The sequence below is a fragment of the Dama dama genome, chromosome 33 (genome assembly GCF_033118175.1).
Source record: "Dama dama isolate Ldn47 chromosome 33, ASM3311817v1, whole genome shotgun sequence".
Lineage (NCBI taxonomy): Eukaryota > Metazoa > Chordata > Mammalia > Artiodactyla > Cervidae > Dama > Dama dama.
Genome location: NC_083713.1, coordinates 9,355,563 through 9,365,703, shown reverse-complemented (window position 1 = coordinate 9,365,703; position 10,141 = coordinate 9,355,563). Strand labels below are relative to the sequence as shown.

Here is a 10,141-nt window from a genome sequence, read left to right as displayed (position 1 = left end):
AGAAGGAAGGAAAGAAGGGAGGGAGGGAGGGAGGAAAGGAGGAGGCAGGGAGGAAGGAAGGGAAAAGCTAAGTTTTCTAACAGGGACACCAGAAATGAGCTCCCCACGCCCCATTTCATAGCTGCTTTGCTCACAGGAGTCCTGGCTCAGAGCCAACACTGTCGGCCACAGGACGAGGGAGAGCTCCAGCTTGACCATGCTGCCTCCTGAAACAAAGCTCACAAGTTTTATCCCAAAACAAAACTAAGATTCCGACAGTTGTCCCCTTCACCTGCTTTTCCCACAGAACAGATTCATGCAGACATAAATCCCTGCCACTGGAAGCCCAGCCTGGCCCCCGGGCCCAAGAGCACAACTCCATGACCCCCAGAAAGGACCCAGGCCGCTACTGTGCGTGCAGCCCATGTACCCCGATGGCGCTGGAGACCCGGGCTGCATGCAGCGCAGGCCCTGATGCTGGAAAGGGAGGCAGGTGGGGAGAGAGGGACGCTTGCCCATCACGCCCAGGCCTTCTTGTGCCTGGGGGCCAACAGTCCAGGTTTAGCCCCACCCTTCCTTGAGCTTGATACCACATCTGTGAAATGCAGTCCTGGGACTGCCTCCTGAGTTCTCCCTGTTAAATAACGTTACTGAGAACAGCACCCAACAGCCTCCTTGGCACCCTTATCTGCCCTTCCTGTCACCTGGTCCCCATGCTCCACACCCCAGCCAGCCACCAGTGAAAATGTCAGTGAATGGGGCTGAAGCCCAGGGGAACTCAAAAGGAAGTGGAGGTCACACGCCGGCGGGGGGCTGTCCAAGACACAGGGCCTGCAAGGCGGGCCGTCCTAGGACAAGAGCACAGATAATCACAGCTCCACTGCAGGGCAGACGGAAAGTGAAAGTTGCTCAGGTGTGTCCAACTCTTTGCGACCCCATGGACTATACAGTCCATGGAATTCTCTAGGCCAGAATGCTGGAGTGGGTAGCCTTTCCCTTCTCCAGAGGATCTTCCCAACCCAGCGATCAAACCCAGGTTTCCTGCACTGCAGGCAGATTCATTACCAGCTGAGCCACAAGGGAAGGCCACATGGCAGACGGAAATGGAGGGGAAGAAAAAAAACACGCACTTTCTGAGTGCTTCTGTCAGTTTTCGTTTGTTTCATTTTGTTTTGAACACTAAGATTTATTTTCAAACAGCACACAGACATCTGCGGGGCTGGGCCAGGCCAGGCTGGTGACTGGGCCCGAAGTCTCTGGAGACACTGGACCCCACCCACGGCAGCTGCCAGGAAAGGAGACCCTGGCCCAGGTGGCACGGCCCAAGCTTCAGGCAAGCGTGGTGGCTCGGTGGCCCCCAGGCTCTACCCCGTGGCCCGGTACTCAAGCTGCGGTGGCGGTGACACCCAGTGGGCGAGGGCGGGGGAGGCGGCCAGGAACTCAGCTAGGGAACACAGCAGCTTCAGGAACACTGGTGACTCTGCCGGACTCGCCGAAACCAGGCTCTTTGGAAAACAACCTCAGCTTTGGGAGAACACCTCCTGGCTTAGGTCTCTCCTCTCAATTTCCCTTTTACTTCTCAAAAGTTTAAAAACAAAAAAAAAAAAAAAAGAAGAAAGAAAGAAACACACATTTTTCGGGAGAAGGTGCTGTTCTTCACGCGCCCAGAGCTCCGCCAGCCGCACCCTCACTGCACTCGCTCGGTGAAGTTCTCGGGGAAGACGCCCCGGCATTTCTCCAGCTCCTTGTGCTGGTTCCAGTCAGTCTCCTTCACGCCCATGAGCCAGCCTTCATCCTAAGGGGAAGCGAGCGAGGGTTGCAGAGGGAGGAGGGCAGTCACACCTGCAGGGTGGGCCCTCCTTCTGCCTGCTCATTTCTTCTAGGCTGTCAGACCCGCCTTAGGACACCTCTGCCAAGCAGCACTTCCTGCTTTTCTCTCACTGGCACCCCCTACCCCCAGGACCCTTCAGGAGGCAGATTTAACTGCTTGTTGTTTGGTGAGTCCTCCTCACTGCAGAAAGACAGCTTGACTGCTGCACTGGTCCAAACGCCTCTAAACAGCTCCTCAGTCCCCTCCACTGGCTGGTGCATCACCAAGGAGGATATCAGCTGTCCTTCTGGCCTTCTACAAACAATGCCAGAAAGCTCTACAGAGCACTGACCACATAAAAGCTTCTAGAGTGACCTGAGGTGTTCCACCAAGCCCTCCAAGTTGAATCTGACCTTTGCTTTAATACTGACCCTCGCAGGGATCATCTATTCAAGCCCTGACAAGCCCTGACCCCTGGGCCTGCGGTGACCACACACCCTGCCTGAAGCCAAGGCCATTGCTGCCCCTGCAGCTGGGCCATCCCTGGGACCTACCCACAAGGTTACCTGTCTTGTCCTATACCCCATGTGTGTCCTACATAAGCCATCACAGATGGCTCCCGCTGTGTACTGGGGGACCAGGATTCTGCTCCTGAGAACCCCACCCTGCTCAGGGCTGGCCCGCCAGCGAGATCAGCGGAGACCTGGGGCTTTAGGAGAATTAACTGATTCAGCACCAGGCCCAGGAAAGCCTTGTTATTCAAACCTCCCAGCCCATGGTGGGCTCAAAAAGTACCTAGTAGCCTCAAGTTCCAGCCAGCCCAGGACGCCCCAGCCAGGTTGGCCTCACTCCACACCCGGCCCTCCTCCCGCACTTCGGCACTCTGATAATTAAATCACACAGACGTGTTGATGACTAAAATCCTAGGAGTCCCGCCAGCTCTGCTCTGCGCCATAGCTGCCACCTGGATACCCACATGGGCACCCCCACGGCACCATCAGTGCCCCACGTCAAGGCCTCCTGCTGAGGGGCCACGGCAATCTGAATTAAACAGCCAGGCCGGAACCTAGCGAGGGCAGTTCTGTCCCAGGCTGAGCCTCCCAGGATCGGTGGGACCCGCTCTGAGGACGTTCACTAACAAAGCAAGGCCGCAGCAGGAAAAGGGTCTGTCTGGGATGCTTCCGGGTGAGGACCAGGTGGGGACAGGGTTGGAGACTCAGGGGTCTCTCCCTGTGGGCAGGGAAGTGTGCGGTCCTTGTGGACGGGGCAGGGCCAGCCTCGGGGTGGCAGCCAGGGCCAATGGGAGGCTGCAGAGCAGGCTGGGGGGTGGGAGGTCCATGGAGGGGCAGCCAGGGATCCCGTCCTGGAGGAGGGTGACCACGGAGGGGCAGGGAAGGGAGATGACGACGAAGGAACTGAGATGCAGAGAGCCCGGAGGAAGGCAGACAGAGCCTGGGGAGAGGAGGAAGCAGGAAGCGAGAGACTGAGGTGGGAAGGAGAGACTGAAGAGCCGAGGGGAGCCCTGCCGCCGCAGGGACGGGAGGGAAGGAACCCTCGGCGGTGGGGAGCGGCCGCAGGCTGGCTGGCGGGGCTCTGCTGCCCCCTGCTGGCCGCCGTGCCTCCCGCAGAGCCGGCTCACCTGCTCCTCCGGGTTCTGGAAGGGGATCACCAGCACCACGTCCCCAGCCTTGAGCTGCAGCTCGTCCGTGTCGGTGGCCGTGTAGTCGTGCTGGGCCTGCACCTGCAGAGGGTGGGGGAGCGCTGACACCCCTTCCCTCGGCGACCTTTGTCCCGCCTGCCGTCCCCTGGGCGCCGGGAGCAAGTGAAAGCAGCAGGAACAGGGCTGGGACCCCACCTCACAAGTGGGGAGCAGCGTGGGGTGGGTGTGGGCCACCCCCACAGCCTAGGGCCCCAGGAGATCGCAGGTCAGCAGGCCAGACTCGCCTTGAACATGAACCCCGGGGGCAGGTCCAGACGGCCCGCCCCGCTGCCGCTCTCCACCGTGCCGTTCACAGTTGCCGAAAAGGTCTCCACAACCACCGCCGGGAGAGAGCTCTGGCGGGGGAGGAGAGCAGGTCAGTGACGCGGGGAGGGGCTCCCGGAGGGCGGAGGGCGGAGGGCGGGCCGCGCCGGCAGAGGAGGGGGGTGTCTGTGCCTGATGCCGGACCAGCGAGCCTCCAGGTTCCTCGACAGGAACTGTGACCCGGACCAGCACAGAGCAAGACACTGGGATGGGGAGCCGCGGGCGGCGGGGAGGAATCACAGGGCCTGGGTCCCTGGCATCTTACGGAGGCTGCTTCACTTGCGGTCGTCTCCCCGGGCTCCTGGGCTCCAGCCGCCTCCGAGGCCTCTGCTGGCTGCAACATAAATGCCACGTGGGGTCAGACACAAAACAGGGCGTGCCGGCCAGAACAAGGAGAGGCTGCAGAGGGCCAGTGCCTCTGTCCGGTACGCGGAGCCCCTGAAGGAAAGGCCCTGGGCATGGGAAGCAGCTGGAGAAGGCGCTGGCAGGCACACAGACCCTGGACCCCAAGTGACGAACTGCTGAGAAGCCCAGCACAGGCCCCCCGGCTCCCGCGCAGGCTCTGCCTTCTAATCCCAAACCCTGGTCGAGCCTCGGCTTCCTTCTTCCCAGCTGCTCAGCCCCACCGGCCCCTCACTGGTGGCTCCCAAGGTGAGGGCCCAGGCAGGGCACCGCAGAGGCTGCCTGGCTGCAGTCAGGCTGACCTGGGTCTGCCTTGAGACTCAGCCACGTCTGAGTTCTGGAAGCAATCACTCAACCCTCCTGGCCCCCACCTCCTCATCGGTAGAAGGAGGAAATGTCTAGGGTAGGCTGAAGATTAAAGGAGAATTCTGGAAAGTGCCCACTGTAAACCAGGAGGCCATCTCAACACACCTTCCCACCGTGGGAGGCCCAAGCGAGGAGGCTGGTGTTGGCCAGCAGATGAGGGGCTGACCTGATCTGTGCCACTCCAGCACGAGTGACAGACAAGCCCTGTCCAGGGGCCTCCCGGCTAAAGGCTCTAGCCTCACCCTCAGTCCCACCGTGATCCCTCCTGTGCCCCTGCCTCTGGGCTCTTCCTCCATGCCACACCCCCAAGAGGCAGGGGAGGGTGTGGGCGCTGACAGGGCACTTACTTGGGCAGGCCCCGGCTCGGCCGTCTGGCTGGGCCAGGCCACAGCAAAGGTGCCCTCAGCAGCGCTGGGCTCCCTAGAAGGCAGGCTGCCAGCTGGACTCTCTGTGGGCTAGTGACGGGGCAGCGGGGGTGGGGACGGGGTGGGAGGGGCGGGGCCGGTGGGGGAGGTGTCGGGCGGGGCAGGAGACAAGAGAAGAAGGTGGTGAGCGGCCTGCTGAGCTGAGTGCCCCAGGGCAGGGAGGTGTGGGTGTGCTGCAGCAGTGACGCCCCTGCCAGGGAAGCGGCGCTGCCCGCTGGTGCCAGACTTCCTCGGACCTCCTCCAGCGGAGCTTCGCAAGCCCCCAGGCCTGGGCTGCTGGCACCTTCATGCCAGCCCCTCCTGCTCCTGCAGGAGCTCCGTCACCAGCTGTGGGGTGTCCCCCTGCCCCCCACCCAGAGTCTCTGTGTCTGAGCTGCCAGGTGATGACGGCACCCGTCTGGCCTCAGGCCGCCTGTCCTGCTCCTCTCTCCTGGGTCCCACCAGCTCGCTAGTCCGACTGCCCTGTGGGGCCTCTGCAGACAGAAAACCCCTCGGGGACAAGGACTCTCCACCCTGAGGTCCCCCTGCCCCCCAGACCTGGGCCCAGTTCAGGGACACCCCATCCACCCTGGGGACCAGCTGGTTGCTATCTAGGGCCATTCAGAGTCCCTGAAAACTGGGCTGCACCCTGGGGAACTCTGCAGAGGCTGAACTGAGGGGCCCCTTCCCAAAGGGCCTGGCTGGAGGCACAGGGTCTCTACCCGGCAGAACAGCGGGAGGCACGGCCATGCGTGCGCCCGCACCTGCGAACAGGTGCAGCAGGAGGCAGGGTGGGTTCCGCGCACACAGCACGGTGCGGCCCTGAGGGGCGGACACGGAGCAAGCACAGCTTACCTCCCAGAGGTCCCAGGGAATCGACTTAGCGCAGCGGAGGGGAGAAGGACAGTTAGCACAGAGGTTAGAGACAGAGGCAGGCGCTCAGTCCCCAGGGACCCCACCCCATGCCCACCCCGGGGCCCTGGAGCCCAGGAGGCGTGAGGCAGAGCAGAGTTGGCTCTGAGCCCTCCAGAGGACCGAGTCCTGGACGCCTTCAGGGAGCCCGAGACCACAGGCCAGGGGGCACCCACATCCAGGGCTGCCGCCGGGAGAGGGATGGGGTGCTCAGATGCTGGACTGTGTGAGTTGCCAGGTGAGTACACAGCTGACCTCCTGAGGGGTCTCTCATTGACCCGTGGTCAGGACCAAGGGAGGTGACAAGAGCTGGGACCAGGGCTCCAGGGGAAGGGCGGTGAGTGGGAGGAGAGCCCAGGGACCCCAAAACCCCCAAAGGAGGTTGGTGGGCAGACATGAACCCAGGCCCCAGGTGCCCAGAGGCCAGTGGGCCCGTGGGCGGTGGTGGGCTCACACCAACCTGACCAGAGGGTGTGGGCGCCTTCACAGGGCTTGCCACAGGCGGGAGGGGGTCAAAGTCCAGGTCCAGCAGACTGGCCTGCTCCGAGAAAGGCCCCGGGGCCTCAAACTTGGCAGCAGCGGCAGAGAGGAAGGCGGTTAGTGAGGGGCAGCAAGCACTCAGCCGGGGTGCACACGGCAGGCTCCTCTCCCAGACACACCCGCCGACACAAGGGGCCAGGCCCATCCCACACGCCTGGCACCGGCCCCACCCACACAAAGGCACACCTGGGGCCAGCTCCACCCTCAGCCTGGCAGCCACCCCCCAGACCAATGCCAAGCCCCCAACGCTCTCCATCCCATAGGCCGAGGAGCTGTCCCAGTGCCCAGGCCCAAGAACTCCCCGGATCTCGTGTTCCTTCCAGCAGCGGCCCAGGCCATGGTCCGGCCTGGAAAAGACCACTCAGCACCTCTGGCTCAGAGGAGCCCTACGCAGGCACGGGCTGACCCAGATGGACAGGTGGTCCCTCAGTGACACCCACCCCAGCCAGTTCAGGGCCGGCCGAGCCAGCACACAGTGCCCAGGAGCCCCGTCGTAAACACGGGGGTCCCCGACACAGGAGCACCTGGGTTCACAGTGCAGGGCCCTCTCCAGGCACCGAGGTTCCCACTCAGCAGGGCTGAGTGCACGGAGTCAGCACAGCCCGCAAGAGACCGCAGCGTGCTGGCCCTGTCCACCCTGTGAGGACAGCTGCTTAGTGAGCTGGGCCAGACGACCACGGAAGAAGTCTTCCCAGAGCCACCCTGGAGGACAGACCGCTGGCCCCAGTCCAGTGGACACACTGCCTTCCTACGAGGATGGCTTGCTCCACTGCATCTCCATCTCATACAAGGGGTGTCCCCAGGGACAGGGAGGACTCTGCCTGCCCTGCCTTGGCCCAGGGTGCTCCCCCTAAAGCAGTGCTGAAAGGGCCCCAGCCCCACAAGCCCAGGCCAGCCAGCTCCCCCCCAGGCCCTTGATGGTACCCAGAACTGATGGGACTCGCCCTCCAGCCCAAGGCACCCGAGATCCTCCATTTAGAAGGGCCCAAGACCTGGAAGCCTGGGCGGGCACTCCTGGAGGGCCTTCCCAGCTGAGCTGTGGCCTGTCCAGGGAGGCCGAAGACCAGGGTCCTGAAGGCTGGAATTGCCAACCCGCAGCTCAGGGCACAAGGGGCTGAGCTCAGAGACCCCAGACCAAACAAACTCACTCCCACCCCACGGTCACCCCAGCCACAGACTCTCCTTCAGGTCAAGCCCTGTCCAGTGAGCCCAGGAGGCAGGTCACCACTGTCTCCACGGTATCAGTCCAGGACACTGTGGAGGCTTGAGTTCTGGGTGCCCTCCGGCCTGGGACAGGTAGCATTTCTCTCCCCAAGGGCGCCCTACCGCCCACCCCCTCTCAGCAGTCAGCCAAGCCCAGAGGCCCCCTCAGAATCCGAGTGGACAGGGTCAGCAGGCCGAGGGCAGGCTGTGTCCTCTCTGCCCCACCTCCCAGCACTTCAGCCTCCCCCCATGCAGGCCGGGAGCCGCCCCCTGAGTGTGGGGACACAGGCTACTCACCCCTGGCCAGCAGAGCAGCCTGGTCAGCACAGCGTCATGGACGGGCCAGTCCACCCCTGCCCCGGGCCACAGAACCCATGGGGGCACTGCCCACCCCACCAGGCAGGGCCCCAGCTCCCAGGAGTGGGCAGAGAGGCAGCAGGAGAGGCACGCAGGGAGCAGGGCAGGGCAGCCCGCCCGGCTGCGGCCGAGGCCCGCAGCGCCTCGCCGGTACAGCAGGAACAGCCCCTCCCAGAGAGGACGGAACCCTGAGCCAGGCCAGTGGGTCAGCGGCTGGCTGCATTCCCTGCGCAGCGTCTACCAGCCTTTATGTGCCCCTGCAGTGGAGGCGGGCTCCAGGTGGCGAGCACCCCAGCTGCAATCTGCCCGGAGGTCGTGGTTTCCCTAAGACCCCAGGAGCACCTTAGCCAGCCTCAGCCGCGCTCTGCAGGGGGGGTCCCTCCCTGGGCCCAAGCTGGGGCATCACCTGCCTGCCCCCAGCCGTCTATATTGAAAGTTCCAAGCTCAATCCGAAGTCATTCTGTGGGGCATGAAGCCCTCTCCGCCACCGCCCCTCGTAGCTGGAAACACTGTCCCGTACTCCCAACTGCCTCTTCCGCCACATGCACACCCTGCAGTCTGCCCCTCCCCTCCAGGCCTCTGAGCTGGTGCAGAGGCAGACCCCTGGCAGAGCAAGCCCATGGGGGCACCGCAACGCGGGGCCCCGCGCAGCTCGGGACTGGCTGGCCTGCACAAAAGGTGAGCCCAGCATGGACAGGCAGGCCTGGAAGCCAGGCTTGGAGAGGTCGGCGCGCTGCGGCCTCTGTGCGCTGATCCAACCACGGGCAGCCCGCCTCCTCTGCCACCACAGTGACTTCCCTGCTCCACCCTCCCTTCGTCCATCTGGGAACGGGCGTTGCATGCCTCCGAGGGCGGGTACAGCAGCCTCCCTGCTCTGTGACCCAGCCACCGGCCCACCTCCATGTAGTGACGGCAATTCTGGAAGCCGGGTGCCTTGGAGGGCTCCCGAACTGTGCACTGGCCCGGTCGCCTCCTCATCTGACGGACTGAGCCCCTGCCCATCCTGAGCCCGCCTTCCACCCCTCCCAGCCTACACGCGAGCTGCCACCTCTGGCTACACACTGCGCCTGCTCACAGCCACTTGGTGAACTTCTCCTGCTCCAGGAAGTCTTCCCTGATTGGCCCAGGTCCTCTGAGCCGCCCACCCCTTTGGGCCACAGTGTCAATGGACACAGGAGGCCACTGCTGAGTCAGCCATCTCCATGAGGACCATTTGCCCGTGTCCCTCCGTTAGGCCACATGCTCAGAGAGAAATGCAGAATGATGGGCGGGGGAGTGGATGGATGTGCGAGAAGGAGGCTCAGAACCAATCCCTGCAGTCGGCCTCTGGCTTCTGAGGCAGAGGCACGGGGCATGGGATGGAGGGGAAGGCCATGCACGCCCCGGAAGGGCAAGAGAAGGGGCAGAGAGTGCTGGGCCGCGGCGGCCGCGGCTGACCTGGGAAGGGGTGGTCACGCTGATCTCGGGGACAAACGTGTCGTCAAACAAGCTGAGGATCTGCTCCTGCTTGACCTCCTTGGACGGGGTGTGTTTGGGAGGCGGAGGCACTGGTGGGCCTTTCCGAAGCTGTGGGTCGGCAGCAGGTGAGGGGGCCGCGTGGAAAGGCGCAGCGGAGCGTGGGGGTTGGGGGAGACAGACAGAGACAAAGCCACGGTTAGTCACCTCCCGGCCACGGCCCCACCAGCAACCGCGGAACACAGACGAGGAAAGTCACTGCCCCCTAAGACACCGACGCACAGACCACACGGGCCCCCGGGAGCGGCCGAGGCCCGGCGGTCAGGAGCCCTGCACAGAGAGAGGTGGGTCGGAGGGCAAGGGAGTGAGAGACAGGACACGAGGAGAGAGCAGGACCGAGAGGAAGGAAAGATGGGCCTGCCAGGCTGTCAGGGGCCACGTCGGAGGGTCCGGCTCTCACGGCCCTTGGTGGGGAAGCTGAGGAGAGAAATGGCACCCAGGCCCCCGGCCCCCACCCCCGGAGGAGCTGCAGTCCAGACTCTGGAGGTCACCGTGGAGGCAGCACACCTGCCCGCCAAGCCTGGGCTTCCTCACTCATCAAGTTGAGACGATAAGAGTGTCCACCTCACAGGCCGGTGTGAGGACAATGAATGAAAACACAGAAAGGCTGGCGCGGGTGCGGCCCAGACG

General features: G+C 63.7%; 1 protein-coding gene across 13 annotated transcripts in view; it reads right to left on the bottom strand.

Annotated features, from left to right (window-relative positions):
- Positions 1–1,129: 1,129 nt before the first annotated feature.
- Positions 1,130–10,141, bottom strand: part of BIN1 (bridging integrator 1) — a 55,710-nt gene continuing 46,698 nt past the window's right edge. For 5 of the 13 annotated variants that reach the window (XM_061135760.1, XM_061135764.1, XM_061135761.1 and 2 more), the window contains 8 exons: positions 9,434–9,562; positions 6,357–6,464; positions 5,840–5,863; positions 4,928–5,035; positions 4,078–4,146; positions 3,734–3,844; positions 3,429–3,530; positions 1,130–1,774 (listed from right to left, as the gene is read on the bottom strand). In XM_061135760.1, coding sequence (XP_060991743.1) covers positions 1,667–1,774; positions 3,429–3,530; positions 3,734–3,844; positions 4,078–4,146; positions 4,928–5,035; positions 5,840–5,863; positions 6,357–6,464; positions 9,434–9,562 — 759 coding nt within the window. In that variant the 3' untranslated portion in view covers positions 1,130–1,666. The remainder of the gene's footprint in view (positions 1,775–3,428; positions 3,531–3,733; positions 3,845–4,077; positions 4,147–4,927; positions 5,036–5,839; positions 5,864–6,356; positions 6,465–9,433; positions 9,563–10,141) is intronic. The other 8 variants (XM_061135765.1, XM_061135767.1, XM_061135768.1 and 5 more) reach the window with 4 other exon arrangements.